The 20,505-nt window shown below is 38.3% G+C and overlaps 1 protein-coding gene across 1 annotated transcript in view; it reads right to left on the bottom strand.

Annotated features, from left to right (window-relative positions):
* ECPAS (Ecm29 proteasome adaptor and scaffold) overlaps nt 1-20,505 on the bottom strand; it is a 105,944-nt gene that overhangs the window by 57,231 nt on the left and 28,208 nt on the right. Inside the window, 13 exon segments of the mRNA XM_007936772.2 lie at nt 1,326-1,498; nt 1,962-2,124; nt 2,911-3,045; nt 6,192-6,283; nt 6,677-6,902; nt 8,108-8,188; nt 9,311-9,434; nt 11,067-11,170; nt 15,243-15,365; nt 15,458-15,524; nt 16,787-16,836; nt 18,875-18,953; nt 19,220-19,305. Of these exon segments, the coding sequence (XP_007934963.2) occupies nt 1,326-1,498; nt 1,962-2,124; nt 2,911-3,045; nt 6,192-6,283; nt 6,677-6,902; nt 8,108-8,188; nt 9,311-9,434; nt 11,067-11,170; nt 15,243-15,365; nt 15,458-15,524; nt 16,787-16,836; nt 18,875-18,953; nt 19,220-19,305 (1,503 nt within the window).

Genomic DNA, 20,505 nt, shown 5'->3' with positions numbered 1-20,505 from the left:
TGTGGGTTCAATTCCAGACCTGAAGGGCAGCTAGGGACCACAGTCTCAGTGGTTACACCAGGCTCCATTGGACCAGCAAACCTGGTCCCCACCTTCTTTTTTTGGAGGGCTCGTCTTTTCTAATTAATGTACCAATGCTAAGTTTTCATAAAACTATCCAATGTTACAGTTTATGCTTTCTCCCTCTAAGGCACTGGAAGTAGAAAAGACATAAAATTGAGTCCATTAAGGATGCATAGTTACAAGAGAAGAAAGTCTGCAACTAAGCTTATTATCATTCAAACTGTAACACTGAGGGATGTGAGTTCTAGGCCCAGAGGGTGGAATCAAACCACTGCTCCATCATTTAACTTGCCTTCACAAGTGTGTAACTTTAGGCAAGTTACTTCACCTCTCTGTACCATCATTTCTCCACTGGAAAACAGAGATAACAGCTACTTCACTAGATTTCTTGGAGTCAATTAATATACTATGTAAAAAATACTGCTTGGCACATTACAAGTGCTTATCAGTGGTTGGTAATGATTAATTAGTAATAACTAATAAAAACTACATTGTGTGATCTTTTCACACAGTTACTGATTTTAATCAATAACTAGGCTAAAGATAAGATTATCATATGTTATTAAACTTGTTGTTGTTGTTGTTGTTATGTGCCATCGAGTCAGACCCGACTCATAGCGACCCCTCCTTGGGTTTCTGAGGCAGTATCACTAGAGAAGTAGATTGCTCAACCTTCCTTCCGAGGAGTGGCTGGTGGGTTTGAACCACCAGCCTTCTGGTTAGCAGTCAAGTGCCTTAGGCACTACGCTGCCAGAGCTCCTTTATTAACTTACAGTAAATGATTTTTCTGTCATTTAAATCATGTAATACTTCAAGGTTAAGGTGCCTGATTACAAAGGGTATGTTTTGAAGTCTATTAAATACTTATATAAAACTAAAAAGCTGTAAACGTCTTTTCCCTTGCAGAGTGCTCACAGCACTTACTGTTACCAATTTCTTAAAACCAGTCTAGCTGTAGAGGGCAAGACTTGTATTTGTCTGAAATTATAAAATCAATCATAAGACAACATAACACTGTATTACCCACAAAATATGGGGGATGACAACAGAATTACTGGATGCTTTTAAAACCTTACCCCAATCTTAAGAAAACAGTTTAAGGCCTAAATTGGAATCACAAAAGGTACACATACTACAGTGCACACCCCTATCCCAAAGCTTTACAGTCCATCTACCCTCATACAACCTGGTTTTTTGCTCATTTACATATCTGAGTAGAGAGAGTGAATTCTAGAGGGGAAGAGAAAAAGAAAGAGACTTGCCTTGTTTGTTTCTTTACTGGAGGGTATTCTATTTAGTAAACTTTCTACCAGATGCAATTTGGTAAAGCCAGATCCCTCGCTGGGGATGGGGAGTGGACCATTTCTGCCAATTTCACCCAAGGCTGTGCAGGCAGCAATTGCCAGGATGGGTGACGTACTGTCCAAAAATGAGCCTGTGAACACATTCACACAAAACGGAGAATAACATATACCATACCACCCTCATGACCCAAACACCAACTGCACTCAAGGTTTTTCTAAAGACAGCAAAATAAATCAAAGTTTACAGTATCTTCTAGTTGATCATTTGTTAACATTTATTCAGCAATAAAAAAATTTTTTAAAAAATGACCACAGGGCATAAAGTCATGTCTCTTTTAATTTTTTTCCATAATATAATCATGTTATATAGAAACATATAGGGGGAAAAAGTACAGGAAAAAAGTAGAGCTCTCCGTTATGTCATGTAACAAAATGTGTATAAACTGTTGACTGGCAAACTAATTTGCTCTGTAAACTTTCACCTAAACCACATTGTTAAAAATTAAATTTAAATTAATAAATAAAAATGCTATATTAAATTTTAACTTAATTCAAACCCTCCTACAGCCAAGCCCGCAGGAAGCCGTGAGTTACCGATGGTCTCTGTGGCGCTCTGGATGAGTTCCTCTTGCACAGGCAGAAAACCAGCCTCTGTCTCCAGGCCTTGCTGCTCTGACAGTCTCATTTTCTTTTTAGCCAAATACCTTCCCACCGTGAATCCCAACGCAAGCAAGGATCCATGCTGTATCTCTGGGCTCTGAGTTAACAACACAACAGCATATGTCTCTCTTTCTCACATACCAAGAGTGCACTGAAATAATGTTCATTACACTCATCTCTCCAATAAAACACTAGGTCAAAGAACCTTGTGATCACTGGATTCTAGTTAATCGGGCTAGCAGAACAAGGGGGGGACCCTGAGCTTCTAAGACAGAGAAATCTGAGCAGGTAAGCTGTTGGTTCATCTGAAGATCTGGATGTCTATCCATGCCCTTCCTACCTGCATGACGGGTGTCTCTTACATCCCCACACCCCTAGAGACCTCATACGTCTTTTCTAGCTTTACTACCAACATAACTGTATTATCTTAACTTCAAGCATTTCTCCCTACTGCCAACAAAACACAACCAACTGATCCTATTTCTAACTGCTAATACCACCAAGCACAAGGCAGGCAATAAAATGTTTTAAAAAGTACTTGGTTTCAACACTTCATTTTCTGACAGGCAGAATGGTAGGTAGCAGTGCATGTGGAAGAAAAAGGAACTAACATTTCTGAGCACCAGGTAAGAACAGGTATTCTCAGGTATTTACTGAGCCCATATACCCAGCATTAGAACACTGCCTACTGACACAAGACACTCAAATTTGCTGAATGCAATGACTGAATCTATGCATTATCTATGTCATTTAATCTTTACAATAATATAATAGCAAGGAATTTGCACATTCACTTTAAAAATGCAAACACAAAAGCTAAAAATTATTTTTTAAAACCCTACTATCTCCCACAAAAAGAATGAAGAGAAAACTGAAAGCATACGTGATTGTCTTTTGTAGTCTTTATAAGCTGTTCTATCATTGACTTCAACTCATTTCCTGACACCGTAGATACCACCACAGAATAAAACAATGCTGCCAGTTCACGCATCTCTTCTTTACTGCTATTCATCAGACTCTGACAGGTGTAGAAAAAGAAATACGTCATGACATATAATCATCTTCCTGCTGCAAAACATCTGCCATTACATAACCATCTGTCTGCTAATAATATCTAACAGCTAAAACTAAAAGAATTAAAAAAAATGCATTGACCTGTGTCACTGTAGTTTTGTGTATTTCACTGCACATAAATTATTTCAATAAAATGTATTTTTTAAAAAAGAAAAAAACTATAAGAGAGCTACATAAATGGGAAGACGGACTATGCTCATGGATAGGAAGATTGAACACTGTAAAAACGTCAATACTATCCACAGCAATCTATATATTAAATGCAATCCCAATCCATATTCCATCAACATTCTTTAAGGCAACGGGAAAACCAATCACTAATTTTATACGGGAAGGAAGAGACCTCGGATAAGCAGAGCACTATTGAAGAAGAAGGACAAAGAAGGAGGTCTCTCACTTCTAGATCTCAAAACCTACTACACAGCCACAGTTGCCCAAACAGCCTGGTATTGGTACAAGGACAGATACACAGACCAGTGGAATAGAACTGAGCACCCAGAATAGATCCATCAACCTTTGATCTTTGACAAAGGGCCAAAATCCATTAAATGAGGAAGAGACAGTCTCTTTCACAAATGGTGCTGGTAAAACTGGATATCCATTTGCAGAAAAATGAAATAAGATCCATACCTTACACAAAAACTAACTCCAGGTGGACCAAAGACTTAAATGTGAAACCTAAAACTATTAAGTTAATCGAAGAAAAAACAGGGACAAACTTAAGGGCCTTAATTTATGACATAAATAGACTATCAAGCATAATCCAGAGGGCACAAACAGCTAAAGATAAACTAGATGATTGAGACCTTCTGAAAATTAAACTTTTATGTGCATCAGAAGATTTCTCCAAAAGAGTAAAAAAAAGAACCTAGAGTGGGAAAAAATACTTGGCAATGACATATCAAAGGACTTATCTCTAAAATTTATAGAAAAGTCCAACACCTCGACATCAAAAACACCAACAATCCTATTTAAAAATGGGCAGAAGATGTGAACAGACACTTCACCAAAGAAAACATTCAGACACCCAACAAACACATGAAGAAATGTTTGTGATAAATAACCATTAGAGAGATGCAAATTAAACCAACTATGAGTACCACCTCACCCAAGCATTAATGGCAAAGTTCAACAAGCCAGAAAAAAAAATGTTGGCAAAGATGTAGAGAAATTGGGACTTTCATACACTGCTGTTAGACTGTAAAATGATTCAACCACTGTGGAAATGAGTATAACAATTCCTTAAAAGTTGAAAAGAGAAATACCATTTGTTCCAGCAATCTAATTTAAATAAATAAATGCCACATTGTAATGATCAATCTCCTGACATCTCTGGGAAAAAACCACAGCAAGCTATTAAAATAAAAGTTCAATTATACACTGAATTCTTATGTGGCTTTATACCAAAGATAACGAAAAGACACAGCATGTGAATTAATACACTATGGCCTAAAACAGAGTTTAGTCCATTTTTTCTGTAAAGGACCAGAATACTAGGTATTTTAAGCTTAGCAGGCCATGGGTTTCTGCTGCAACTACTCAACTCTGCCACTGTGATGTAGAAGCAACCAGACAATATGGGAACAAACAGGTTACAATCCAAAAACTTTACATATGGACACTTTAATTTTCACATGACGTGAAATGTTAAGGCTTTTTTATTTTTTTTTTTACCCAATTATTTAAAAATGTAGAAACTATTCTTAGCTCACAAGCCATACAAAAACAGGAGGCAATCCTGTTTTAACCTACAGGCTGACACTTATCTACTCTTGATCTAAATGATCAAAACTCAAAAACTGTAAGATCATTTTTAAATCAGCAAATATTCAGAAATAATGAAAACCCTTTTTAAACCAGAAACAATTTCATGAGGTCCAGAATTGACAGAAAAGTGCAAAACTCACACACTTCTTAGAAAATCACATTCATGCCTTCACATCTAACTACACAATCTACACAATTTTATTGTAATTCAAGCTGTACTTTCCAAAAAGAACTGCATTAGATAGCACAAATGGTAAACAAAACTTTATGGGCTAGATTTGTATTACAAAATCATTCATTGTTTATCTGCGATTCAGATTTAACTGAACATCTTATCTTGATCAAGGAGCTCTGGTAGCCTAGTGCCTGAGGCACCTGACTGCTAACCAGAAGGCTGGCGGTTCAAACCCACCATCCACTCCTTGGAAGGAAAGCTGGGCAATCTACTTCCATAGTGATACCGCCTCGGAAACCCAAGGAGGGGTCAGACTCAACGGCACATGACAACAACATACCAGGCAAAGAAAATATACCACACCTACTGGTGTGACTATGGGACAAGAACATGTGCTGATGGCCACAGAAACTGAAAGAGCCTGTGTGGAAGGTGTGGCACAAAAGCACTCGCCCTTGAATCCAGCAATGCCACAACTAGGGAATCCCTCTAAGATACGCACTTCCTTATATGTAAAAGCAGTCACTGCAGCACACTGGCAGTAACTTCAGGGACCACCAATAAGAAGCCTGAATGGATCATGGAACATCTGCACTATGGAAAACGATGACGCTGTTAAAAGAATGAGGAGGCTCTCTCTGCAGCTGCAAGAAAGAGCTCCTCATCCTACTGATAAAGGTAACAAAACAACATGAGTGACATGTTGCCTTCTGTGTAAATGGAGGGAGGAAAGTAAGAAGCAGGTACATTGTATGTAAACAAGCGACAGCCTGTGAATGTCTGTCAGAGACGGAGGAACGGGGGACAAGAGGTTGGGGAAATGTGGGTAGATGACAGACAGCTACGGAAAAGAGCCACTGTACATATTTTTAACTACACAAATCTATTAATTTAATTATTTTTTAAAAAAGTTTCAAATAAGATAATTATTTTTATTCATATGATTCTCAATTCATTTCCCACTCCACCCAGATAGACCAAGGGAATATATACTGAAATCTGTTTTTCCCAGTAAGTGTTTGATGAGGCAATCCTCAAGATAACCTAAGGGCAGAAAAAGCCATTGGAACACAGGTAGAAAGAAGAAATCATGAGATTTAATCTGCAATGCTTAGACTCCAAGAGGAATACACATGCACAGGACATACCTTTATCCATTCTGTTTTATCTACAAATTTGGCAGCCAGCTTTTCTGGATACACTGAAACAGCTTCCAATAGACAGTACATGACTGGTAAACCTAAGTAAGAATTCAGAAACCTGTTAAAGTTTAAGTAGTAAGCACGCAAGGATCAATAATTAAAGTGCAAGAGCTGCTTCTTTAGAAGGCTTTCCCTTGGTTAATAAAAATAATTATTATAAAACCCAAATACAGTAAGTTATTCAATACAGCAAATTTAGACTAGCTATCTATAAAAAGAAGGACATCCTGTTCTCCACATCCATTTCCAAAGTAAAAATGTATTATTTTCTTTCTAAAAAGAGAGAGCAAAGATGAATCAGATAAGTTTAGAAAAGAAACAATGACTAATGTTTCATTACAGTAGTGAAGAGAGAGATTAATTCTGCTATAAATTCACAGCCTCTTTGGCTTATGTGCTTTGTTATCTTTCCTTGACCTCAAACTTCCTACCTCCAACACCAGCTAAGAGCTGCTGAAGCAGGCCGATGTAGATCTGAACAGGGTTGGTCTCTCCGCTCTTGGAAGAAGATGATGAGGATGTCGCCTGGCTCCCTGACATTAAAGTTCGTATATAGCGCCCAATGGCTGGGGCGTGGTCCTGCATGTCAGCCAGGCTTTGAGAGGTGGGCACCACTCCCGCACTGTGAGCCAAGCACATACGCAAGTACAGAACTATCTGAAAACAACAGGAAGAGGAATTCCAGTTAAGCTGCTCAAACATCAACGTGGGAGGACACTCAAGGCGACAGTTTCCAGCTTTGATTTCCCCATCCTCCTTCACAAAGCTATTAGACTGTCCTCATGGAATCTGGAAAACATGACTTAATATGTTAACGGATATTACCAAACTGGAGCAAAATTTATATAACATGCTTTCATAAACCCAAAGCATTTTTTTTAAAGGTATTAAAATGCAAACTCAACTACTAAAGTCTGATAAATCATTATTTTTCAAAAGCCACATATACAAAAGTGACTGGACAGAAACGACAGGCAAATGACCATTCCTGGGGAACGAAGTTCTAGCCGTGTTTAGTCTTCCCAAAAAAATAATTTGAGAAAACAGGTTCATCCGTAGGAGAGTAGCTCCAACACCCCTCGGAGATAAACCTGCCGCTACAGAACCCACTGGAAGTTCATGAGACCCTAACTAGGAAGGCTGCATTGCACTGTAGTTTTACTCACCCTGAAGAAGATAACCTCTTGTCATTTAATTAGTACAATGATCTAAGAAACAGCACAGCCCTTAGTGTGATAACCTCCCCTCTCCAGCCTTCAGCGCTGTCGCTGCTGTAGCCGGTTCCCACTGAGTGGTGCAGAGTAGAACGCACTCCACAAGGTTTTCAAGGCTGTGCCCTTCCATGAGCAGATCACCAGGCCTTCCTTCTGAGTCCCTCCTGAGCGGGTCTGACCTGCCAGCCTTTCAGTTAGCACAGGTGAGCACTTTTTGCACCACTTAAGGACCTTTGAAACTAGATAACCAATTAACCTCAACAACATGTTGGCCTTAAAAATTCAAATCTAACTTGCTATAAAGATCCCCCAAGTACCCAAAGTAACCAAGGTAGAACACACAGTCTTTCACAAAAATATGTATTCTGTTTATAGATAGGCTTCTATTCATTTCACTAAGATTAAGCTTGTACTCTCTAATACAAATTTATTGTCATTTTTAAAAATTAACTGATAATAATTAATTAATACCAATTACCAAGTACTATTGCTGTTTTAACAATGATGAACAGCCTGGTGGAGAATAATGACACTGCAACACGGGCTTATCTAAGTCACAGAAAATGCACAGACACCTCAAAGTAAAGGTGCAGCTTTACCTTGCAGAACCATTAGAGAAAGTAAAACAGCATTAAGTGAACATCCTACCTCTCCAAAGGCTGCTGGATTAAATGGAAGGACAGTGGTCCCAGTCATATATTTGGCTGGAGTTTTCATTCGATGTGAAGCCTAATAAAAATAAGCAAAAAACAAACAAAATTACAATGTAGCTTCATCAGCTCAAAACTAACTATCCAGTGGGACCCGACTCACAGCAACCCCTCCTTGGGTTTCTGAGGCGGTATCACTACAGAAGTAGATTGCCCAACCTTCCTTACAAGGAGTGGCTGGTGAGTTTGAACCACGAGCCTTCTGGTTAGCAGTCAGATAGATGCCTTAGGCACTACGCTGCTAGAGCTCCCAACTATCTAGCGCCATTATGTTCCAAAATTTGCTTGTGCTTTTTGTGTTTAATATATTTTCCCACTAATCAACTCTGCCATGTCCGTCAAATTCTTAAGCCCTCAATGACTTATATGTTGACTTTTCCCCATATTTTTGCTGGCTTATTTTAAAAAACAAAAGTCACTCCAGATATCTACTGACACACTCACCCTAGGCCACTGCATGCTAATCATTTTCATCAGTAATGGGGTAGGGGAAAAATGTGAGCCCAGAAGCCTCTTCGAACTCCACATACGCCTGTGCCATGGAAAAGGAATCACGGCTGCCATGTACCGACCACCAACTCCCTCATGGAGTCTAACCCACAAAAGCCAGGCCCACGAGCAGAGGCAGAAGGCAGTAAGATGTCCTCCAGTGTGCCCAAGGACACAGTTCAGTCCAAGTGGGACAGAGCCAGGGCTGGGGATCATGACCACCAACATCCTCTGACCCACCAGCAGAGAATATTATGCAGAAGCAGGAGTAACCTCTGATCATCACAATGGAAGAAACCTGCACCACTCCTGAGCTCCCCACCATGGGGATGCTACCCTAAGTGGAGGGCTTAAATATCAAAAGGTGATGTATGTTTAAGCATCTCATACCAAGATAAAGAATTTTAACCACAGGCAAAATGTTGGAGCATGAAAGGAACTTTAAGTAATTCAGACTCAGGCAAAAGAGACCTTTGAGAATACTGTTTTTCTCATTCTGTACCTCCCTCTTATTGGAACTATTACCACTGTCAGAAACTTTACCACTGTTCACTTAATGGTTAGATTTTCAGTCTAAGTTGCTCAAAACACTGATTTTTATTTTCATCATCTATTATAACTCAAGGTAAGTACCTGAAGTGAAAGGGCATACCTTTTCTTGGATATAATATACCATTTCTGGGAAAGAAGGCATCTGCTTAGAAGCACTTTCTTTTCTGTTTCTACCAGGAAGGCACCTTAAGACTCGTTGTGCTTCTCCATGAACTTCTTCTCGCCTTTCAGAAAGACAAGTGAGAATAAAAATAAATTTCACCAATTAGAGAATGAGCATTTGGAGTTCTGACTTATAAAAGACTACGTTTATAACCATCTATTTTGTTCTGTTGGAACATCTTATCATTAATAATATGTGCTGCATACAATGTTGGAGCGCATGTACTTTGTTGATATTATCATTCACAGATGTTCATTAGCAGATGTTCAATTTTAGGTTCAGTGTTCAAAACAACGCCATATTATCAGGATATGGCCTGGTCTGTGATGAAGTCGGTGGTGGGAGTCATAATGGTTAGAAAATTGGGCAATGTTCACCTCTAATGACTTATGAAAATTGAATGGTGCACACATCTGACCCTACAACTCCAATTCACTGCTATGACACTGACGCTGACTTTATCGTGGAGCAGGCTATGGTTGCAGCTATAGATCTTACTCAGCATTTTATACCATACAAAGCATCAAATGTGAACATGACCACAGAGCACTGGGACCTTTGGCTTGTGGTTGGGTTGAAACCTGAAAAAACTAATCAGGCAGAAAACTGAGAAGCAGCAGAGCACCAGAATCAAGATTTGCAATTCTAAACCACTTTAGCCAAATCTAAAAATGGCTACAGGAACAAAGAAAGCTAAGATCAGAATTCAAATAAGTCAAGAGCTGGTAAACACCAGTGATAGTCAATTTATAATATCAACCCAAAAAACTCATAGCACATTACATAAAACGTATAGGGGAGTGGAAAATGGCATCAAAAGGCATACAGTTGAACCAATCATAATACTGAAACTGCTACCAAAGAATTACCTATTAAAAGCATGACCATACAAGCGTATGGGTGAAGCTATTCAAATCATCACAGGACGCCTAATTCCTACATACATATTTAAACTAGTCCTAAGGATAAAGGATGGAAAGCTTCCTAATTAATTTTCAAAGTGGAAAGTACGTAAGAATCTCACTTAAAAGATATAAAATTCTAAATATCAAATGTAAGAATGGTTTACTATTATGAAATATATTAAAGTATATTGTGAATTTCAAGATATCAGTGATTGTAAGACATAACAGATTTGGTAAGAACTGTTTTCATATGTACAGTTATAACTCATTATATGTACACATGGCTTTTAAAGGTATCGCCCAATTTCAGAGCCATTTAAACATTTAAAAAGTGCATCATACATTCTAGAAAATGCAGTAATTCATTAACATAAAACTCAACATATATACCTCATTACAGATATCTTAGTGTATTAGAGATAAAAATGATACTCCACCAATAAATTATTAATATGTATATCAAAACGTGGTTTTTCTCCTTACATAAAGCTCGCTCTGCAGATGAAATGATATTACATATAATCATATAATTGGCTTTACTTCTATTTGTTATATAAATATATATGTGGTATGCATTACACAGAAATCTATGCACAGGTAATATCTGTATTATGTAAATATATAGGTATGTGACTACAGGTGTTTATGATGTCAAGAGCCGTATTTTTAACTATTTAATAAACTGCTTCTAAATTCCACAGACCAACACTGCAAACAACAAAAATTTTAGTAATGTTCAAATAACTTTAAAATAAACCCAAATTCAATTTAGCACTTTTTGAACTTACGGATCTCCTGCAGCTAGTAAGAGTAAGTATCTGGAAGGGATATGATCTGAGGGAAACACTGTGCTTGCAAATTTCACAGCCACCTGTCGAACTTGAACTTCAGGCTATTTGACACATGTGTACACACACACACACACACACAAACATACAGATGGAAGAAAAGAAAATAAATTACAATTTACTCTAGTCAAGACAGTCATCATAATGATAATTCAAAATTTAAGTTGACATTTCAATAAACAGATGTCTAAATCAATAAAATCAAGACAAATAATTTGTTCAAACAGTGATATTAAAAAGTACTTTGACAATCTAAAAGGACAATCCAGGTAAAGCAGGAAGACTCACAAACACCACTGCTAGAGTATCTCTCTTAAAAGTATAAGCGCCAATCTTGGAACCAGGGTCATTGTGACACTTTCAGGGTTTCCCACTACCACTCCTTCTGGCCACCATCTGCTTCTCTAAATCTCAAGCTCTCAAGTCACACACTAGTGAAATTCAGGTACTTTCCAGGGGACGCAAACAAAGCTTACTTCAAATCCTTTCAGTTTTAAGCAAAATACGCTGAACGTCTTCAGATTACTTTGAAAGGTAAAATTTATGTCAAAACAAAGTTTTAAGTACTAAAATAGAAGCAGTTAACTTAAATAGATTGATAATCTATGAGTACAAAGTACAGTTTTGCAGAAAAGCAGTTTTAGAATCTCTTTATCCTTAAGTTTTATTTTCCTATGAACCTTCAACCACAAACAGAAGTAACATGACAAAGAAATTAAGAAATATATACACTGCTCCATGCATTTGGATGTTCCTAACATTTAGCAATCCTTGAGCTGCATTAAAGAGTGATGATATTAAGGACCAGTACAAACTACATGATTTAGCCTAGAGTTGGGTTGTAGTCAGAGATAAGGAAATTGGCTTGTTGGATTTTTACAAGGTTTGATCTGCATGAGTGTAATCATTAGTACCCACGAGCATTACACACATACCCTAGGGAGCTAACAAAGCAGGTTATTGTGCTTTTCTGATCAGCAGGGCATCAAACTTCCTTGTGAAATTACCTAGAGAAGAGTGTTAAGTATTCTACTCTATTGAGCTTCCAAGCAAGCCTAAACTTCTTTGGCCATAATCAGAATTATATGATCATAAACCATGTGCATGAGACATCAAAAGCATTGGACAAGGGGACTCTACATAGTAACCCTTCTGAATTGAATTATGCCATACATCAACGGAAACCAAAAACCCTTGTGAACCTTTCTCCCTCTTCTTCTACCACCAAAAGTGGAGCATAAAGAACTGACTAAAGCAAATACATGTTATTTTACATTATATCTTACATATTATATATTACAAATATATATCTATCTACAGATATTTAAAATTCTCCCACAAACTCAAATAAAGAGGACTAGAAGGAAAAAGGGTATGTATGATGGTACCGGCCTATTTCCTACAGATTCAATTTGACATGATATATAGCTTTCCGTCCCCCATGTTACCTACAGAACTCTACCCCAAGTACTTTACTGCTCATCCACCATTTAAGAAGACAAAACACTATGCACACCTAGGTTCACTGCAGCATTATTCACATGAGCGAAAGATATAAACCACCTAAGTGCCTATCGACAGATGAATGGATACATAAAACAGTGCACGTATGTACAGTGGAATACTATGCAACCATAAGGAATAATGATGAGTACTGGAAACACCCTGCCACAGGGACAAATCTGTAGGACATGCTGAATGAAGTCAATCACAAAAGGATAAATACTGTATGACTGTATTTTTATAAGAAGACAAATCAAAAGTCAATCACAAAAGGACAAATATTATATGGTTATACTTTTATAAGAAGGCAAGAATAGATATATAAAGAGAGAACACACTCCTTGGTAGTTACCATGGATAGACTGGGTAGTGGAGAAGAGGAAGCCCTCTTGAGATAGGAGACACTTGTTATTTTTGGTGATGGGAAAGACAGCATGAAATGCAGGGGAAGAGCACACAGCCTGATTAAGGTAAATGGTGTTAACTAAGAAGTACCAAAAGAGAAGGATGTTTTTGCAATATAAGTGCCCATCAATCAAGGAATGTGGATAAACAAACTGTGGTACACACAGAATGGAGTACTATGCAACCCTAAAGTATAATGTAGAATCTGCAGAACACCACATAACATAGATGAACTTGGAAGACATTATGCTGAGTGAAATAAGTCAATCACAGGAGGGCAAATACCATATTACTCCACTATTGTAAAAAGTCAAGGAAAGATTTATACATACAAGGCAACTTTCTTTGTTGGTTACCAGGGACAGAAGGGGAGGGGAGGCTAAACTCCTGGATAGGTTGAGAAAATATGGATGACAGAGAGAGAGAAATCAAAGATTATTAGTGGTTACAGGGTGGGAGGGAGGGGGAAAGGGGAAGCTTTTGCTTGCAGAGCACTGAGTTTATGCTAACAGTGGTAGATTACTTTGGAAAGGGCAGCAATTATGGTGACGTGAAAAATGTCATCAATGTCCCTGAGCTGTAAATGGGCAAGTTGTTATGCTGGCAAATGTCTTGTGTATGTTTTGCAATAAGAATCAAAAAATATGTGCATAGTTATACAAATATATACATAGGCATATATATGGGTATGAATGTGAGTACACTTGTGCAGAGAGACGTATCTACAGGCATACGTACGTACAGGTATCTGTGTGTGCATGCACGTATATCCATATATACAATAAACTTCATAGAGGACATGTTGTTGTTGTTGTTATGTGCCTTCGAGTCGGCCCTGACTCATAGCGACCCCTCCTTGGGTTTTCAAGGCAGTATCACTACGGAAGTAGATTGCCCCATCTTCCTTCCGGGGAGTGGCTGGTGGATTTGAATCGCCAGCCTTCCGGTTAGCAGTCAAGTGCCTTAGAAACTATGCTACCAGAGCTCCCTATAGAGGACATAGGTATGGATAGTTCTTAGACCTGCTGAGATTAGTTTTCCAGGTTTGAAAGCTTAGGACACACAGTTTTGTGGAACGTTTCAGTTAACTGGCATAATACAGTTCATAAAGTATATTTTCCACACCCCAACGTGGTGAGTAGTGCCTAAGGAGGTGAAAACTTGCGAGCAGCCACCTAAGACAGAACCACTGGTCTCTATTTGTCCGGAGCAAAAGAGAGAGAAGGAGACCAAAGACTCAAGAGAAGAAAGTCGTCTGCAGGACCAACAGTATACACAAACCACAGCCTCATCTACCTTGAGATCAGAGGAACACTGATGGCACCCAGCTACCATTACCAACCACTACGATCAGGGCCAAAATAAAATGGGTCCCAAGAGAATGGGAGAAAAATGTAGAACAGAACTGCATTCTTAAGGTCAAGACTCAGTGGACCAGTTGAGACTAAAAGGCTCCCTGAGATATTCTTTAAATCTTAAGCCGAAACTATTTCTTCAGGTCACCTTTAAGCTAAATAACATATTGGGTCATAAAATAAAGATCACCCATGAGCAATGAGAGCCTTTTACAAACCATCCATAGGAGACTCAACACCAACAATGACCCTAAAGCAGAGATGTGAAGGTGAGCAGGCAGGGAACCCAGAGTGCTGGAAACGGTACAACCAGGAAGGAAGGAATGAGAACGATGACACACTGAGCAATGTGAGACGAAATTGTTAAATGATAACCTAATCTGCTATGTAAACTTTCACCTTAAACACAATGAAGTATTATTTTAAAAAAGCAGAAGAAACATTTCCAATGTGGAAGACACAACTGTTTTTTCTCACCTGGAAGCAGCACTGGGAATATTACCACTCCTCCCCTAAAATCAGATTTCCATCCTCAAGAGTTATTAAGAAGACTATAAATCAGAGTCCTTGTGAAAAATAATTTCTTTTAATTATCAAAATGGTAACCAAACCAAACCCACTGCCATCGAGTTGATTCTGACTCATAGTGACCCCACTGGGTTTCTGAGGCAGTAAATCTTTACAGAAATAGATTGCCCCGTCTTTCTTCCAGAGTGGCTTGTGGGTTTGAACTGCCAACTTTCTGATTGCAGTCAAATGCCTCAGGCACTGTGCCAAAGAGAAACGCAATTCAGATTTTGTTCTTTAAATTGTAAAATGTGGCTGCAACTAGTTCACACACAGTTGGTCCTACCTTTATTAAATAGGAAGCGACAAGTGCCTCCATGAGAGTTCGCTGTGCTCCTTCCAGAGTACTGTAAGCTCCAACCATCATAGACAATGCTTCCTGAATAGCAAGTCGAGTCTCAGGCTCTTCCTGTAACGAACATAGTAACAGCGTTTCCCTCCCGATTGGGTCTCCAGGGACCAAGCAAGCACAAAACATAAACTTGACAGCTGCTTCCCTACCTTACACAGGGCTTCAAAAAGCTGCTGCACAAGAGCTATGTCCTTAGTGAATAAATGGGGCATTCGACTGTAAAAGAATGTAAGACCACTGTTGCTAATCCAAACTCCACGAGATGGAAACAGAAGCGAAAAGGAAACGACACACTCAATTCTCCTGGACTTGCACTTCCGTCTCTGAACACAAGATCAGCATGAGAGCACATCCCCCAAGAGCCAAATATTGTTTAACATCTTTAACAGTCTAATCCAAATAATCCTTAAGTTTTACGTTGGCTGTTGTTATGTGCCGTCGAGTCAGACCTGACTCACGGCGACCCCTCCTTGGGTTTCCCAGGAGATAGTCTCTACAGAAGTAGATTGCCCAATCTTCCCTCCTTCCGAGGAGTGGCTGGTGGGTTTGAACTGCCAGCCTTCTGATTACCAGTCAAGTGCCTTAGGCACTATGCTACCAGAGCTCCCAAGTTTTACATATATATATATATATATATATATATATACATATAAAATACACACAGATGTATAAAAAATCCAAATATCCCTCTTTATAATATTCCATGCATTCAGTTAACATTTCTGATTTTAACATGAAGAAAATAATTAAGACCAGATTCCTAGTTAAACTAAAGGCTACCATGGTGAGAGGTTTTGTTACTTCATGCTAAAAGACAAGCACAGTGTGCTGACTGTTCTATACTGTAGCAATTGGTCTGGGTGGCTCTTTTCTCAGATCCCAAAGCTCCACTCCCTGTGTAATACAGAACCTCTGCTGGTGGGGTCAGACTTTGTACATGGTACCACTGAGGACACATCACCTCTATCTCCCTGCTTCGAAATACTGTGGAGAAAAGATGATACCAGGAGGAATTAGGACGAGGAAAACACACTGAACAGACGAAAAAGTCCATCTTTAGAAAGGAGGCCATTAGGAATCGTAATATAAACACTACCAGGAAAAGAGAAATTGCTGGAAAAACCTGGATCATTGGGATTATAAACACTAGTGTTAAGTGGCAACACACACAAGATCAAACAAATCCCTTTAGGGTATAAAAAAATGTGCCTCATTATAACACGATTCGGTTCAAAATTTCATTTCAAGACTGCCGTCAAGTGTGGTAGGCTAGTTTCAAATGTAAATTTAAACACCTCACATCTTTTTCCGTCTACAAGGAAGATGTTTCTGAACAACTATGGCCATTAAATAATTTCCTTTCAGAGTCACAAGGATTTAGTCTCTATCCATTATTAAAATAGCACATCATTTTCCTTAGTTTACCAGCAGGCTCTCTCACTAAAATACAATGCTTCGTTGAAAAAGAGTTTACTCACCTGGAGAGCTTTCCAACAGCTGAATACGCCATTGACAGTAGTTTAGGGTCCTTGAAATAAAAAAAATTTTAAAAAAGAGACAAAACAAAAAGCATAATAAAGAGCAGAACTTTTGGCTGTTATCACATGCATGATTTTACTCATTAACCATAAATCTCTCTCTGCCTAACTAAACCATATTAGCATCTAAACAAGAAAAACTGAAGTTCAAACCCAGAATCCATCACACCACTAAAAGGAAAAACAAAACAAAACCTGGCATCCCCACCGCCCAACACAAAGAAAATGTAGTGGTCACAAATGAAAGGTTTCACTTAGTCGGTGCTGAGTCCAGGTTATTTTCAATACTATGTAGTCGGTGCTGAGTCCAGGATATTTTCAATACTACGTAACCCAGAAACACCAAATTTCATCTTTCGCATACTAGGAAAACAGCTTAACTTATTAGAAAATTAACCACTGAACCAACAGACTAAGGTCCTCCCTGTCTCACCCAAAATTGCAGAAAGTTAAGGTGCAAGTATCTAAAAATGTACACCATGATAAACAGCATGTCCTTGTACTTCAACCTCAAAAAATGTAAAAGTTTCATGGTCAAGTGAATTACTGAGTTCCTTCCTCAAGACACAGCCATAATTACAGGTGTTTATGAAAACCAACCATCTGACTTATTACCCAGGAACACAGTAACAAACTTCTGTCAGCTGACATTTTTATATCTAACACAGGAGTGTAGGAGTTGCCCTCCCATACCTAACTGGCCACTTGTAAGAATTCATCTTTTAGGGAAAAGTACACGTGTCATTTGGAGGTAAGGACACCGTGACCCTGTGGTTATCTACCCTCTCTGACCTAGTCTTATACATACAGTTTTCCGCTAAAAACCCAAAAGCATTGTATTTCTACCTACCACTCCAAAGCAGCTGATTATCTATGTCATAAATATAATCTGAAAGGTTTTCTAAATGTTAAAAACCACGTAAGCACTATCCAATAGGAGAAAGGTAGGACAGTCTGACCTAACACTACCCACCACACACAGCTGTGTAACAAATGAACCACTTTCCATTAATAATAGTATCTACTAATATACCTTCAACGTGCTAAACCATGTATGTGTATTATCTCAGTTAATCTTCATAACAGTCCTACAAGATGGGTGTTATTATTTCTATTTTACACACAGGGAACAGAGGTCTAAACATATTAAGTTTACTCATCAAAGAATTAAAACTAGGATTCAAACTCAATTCTAACCCCAAACAGCACAATCTTGGTCACCATACTATACATACAAAAATGCATTTATGCTTAGCTGAGACTTAGGAAAATAATACCAACTAGAGTTTTTGAAACCTTACCTTTCTTAAATTAAGTACTCTACAATACTAGAAAGAGTGAGGCAGATATAGCCAGGAAAAACAGGGTTCAAAATCTGTAATTCAAGGATTCTCATCCTACTTACTTTAAAGCCAAAAACCTAACCAAATCCACGGCTATGCAATCCATTCTGACTCACAGCAAGCCTAGAGGACAGAGCAGAACTGACTGTCTCATAGGGTTTCCAAAGTGAGGCTGTCAACCTTTACATAAGCAGGCTGCCACATCTTTCTCCCACTAAGTGGGTGGTGGGGTCAAACTGTCAACCTTTTGGTTAGCAGCACAGTGTTTCAATCAGTTAGTTTAAGGAAAAAATTTGACTGAATGCATGTTTTAAACGAATTTTTAAATCAGTAAAACCTCAGCCCCTAAGCATTAACACTATTTCCCAATGGAGGTAAGTCGTAAAATAAATTTTAAATAATCTCTTTAACTCTATCTTTGCACTGTCCCTAAGAATAGCATAAAATGCACTTGCTTTTAAAATTATTACTTAAAGAAAAACTTTAAATAAAACTTATCAGTCTTCAACATTTATTTCTAAAAAGAGCAAAAAATGGCAGTAATTTCTGAAATTTGCACCATTTCAAGTTAAGAAATGATAAATAGCAAATTTTAATTACATCATTATGAAGAATAAGAAAATTTATTACAGAAAATACTTAAAAATATAAAATGCTAACAAAATATCAAAGACAAATCACTTACTTCTTTATATTCATTGATTAGTTTGGTGAGGCCATTCAAAAGCATTGGACCTAGTGGTTTAATCTTGATTTCTGGACAACTTAAAAAAATCACACACATACACAAATGAGTTATCCATAATGTTAAGATAAGAAATGCTCCTAAGTACATGTGATTTCAAATATTACTTAATGTAATTAGAAGACATAATTGAAACAAGTTAAAATAGTCTACTGAAAGCTGACCATGTTTTAAAGATGAGCAAGTATCCTTTCTTTCTAGGTAAGACAGGTAAAATGATACACTTGAATTATACAATCACTCCAACACCTTAAAAGCTTAAGTTAAATAGTTCAAAACACTTACGTTATACAAATGTGATGCACAAATTGCAGAGACAATGTTCTTAATTTTGAGTTTGTATTTGCACCAAAAAGCCCGTCATACACCACCTATGGGAAAGGAATGATGTCAAGAACCCCAACAGCGAAATGTCAAGACCAGCAATTTGCTACTTCCCGATAACAGTCAGGCTTCAACAGCAGACTCAGTGCACTACACCTTGTCCTTCAAAATGAACACTTTCTTTTTAATAACAAGAAAAGAGTATTAGCTGACTGACTGAGAAAACTAATCAGCAGCTCCACTCAACAGTCTGTGGGGCAACAAGTCTGTAAAACACGTGTGTCTACCACACCATTAGGAAGCAGCAGAGAACAGATAAGCCTATGCTGCAATGGGTCAGCACTCTGCCACTCCATGACACACAGGGGACATGAGCAGATAAGATCATTTGTAGGATATTAAGCTTATTACAAATAATCATCCTGCAAAACTGCAACAAGAGCATCATAAGAAGTATCAAACTGAACATATTCTAAAAGTGTAATCCGGACAGAGGCCCTCTGTGTGTTGTGTAAATCATATACAGAAGGAGAAGGAGATCATGTAGCAGGTAAGTCCTGCACAGACCCAAAGAGCTCAAACATTAAACGCTACCATCAAAGAAATCCAAAATCAAAACCAAACCTACTGCCGTCAAGTTGATTCTGACTCATAGTAGACCCTGTAGAACAGAGAACTTCCCCTCAGAGTTTCCAAGGCTGTAAATTTTGACAGAAGCAGACTGCCTCATCTTTCTCCCGCAGAGCAGATGGTGGGTTCGAACTTTCTACCTTTTGGTTAGCAGCTGAGTGCTTTAACCACTGTACCACCAGAGAACCTTATCAAAGAAATCAGACTTCTCTAACTTCTGCTTTTTCTTGGAAAGATTAGTACTAACCAAAACTTAAAAAAAAGAAAAACTCCATAGTCTGGTTTCTAAAACTACTAGCAGTATTCTGATCTTATTTAACAATATGTGAGCTGGAAACAGACAAGTAGTGAGCTAGCTATATAACTGTCACCAAAGCTCTGGTAGCATAGTGCCTAAGGCACCTGACTGCTAACCAGAAGGCTGACAGTTCAAACCCACCAGCCACTACTCAGAAGGAAGGTTGGGCAATCTACTTCCATAGTGATATTGCCTCGGAAACCCAAGGAGGGGTCGCTATGAGTTGGATCCAACTCGACAGCACATAACAACAACAACAACGCTACATAATGTGAGATATAAAAAAGACAAGCATTCCTAACAAGGCACTCAATCTCGT

The sequence above is a fragment of the Orycteropus afer genome, unplaced genomic scaffold, assembly GCF_000298275.1.
Source record: "Orycteropus afer afer isolate SDZICR_OR568_19922 unplaced genomic scaffold, OryAfe1.0 scaffold00037, whole genome shotgun sequence".
NCBI lineage: Eukaryota > Metazoa > Chordata > Mammalia > Tubulidentata > Orycteropodidae > Orycteropus > Orycteropus afer.
The sequence above is the reverse complement of the archived record's forward strand: the minus strand, read 5'-3'. Positions and strand labels throughout refer to the sequence as shown.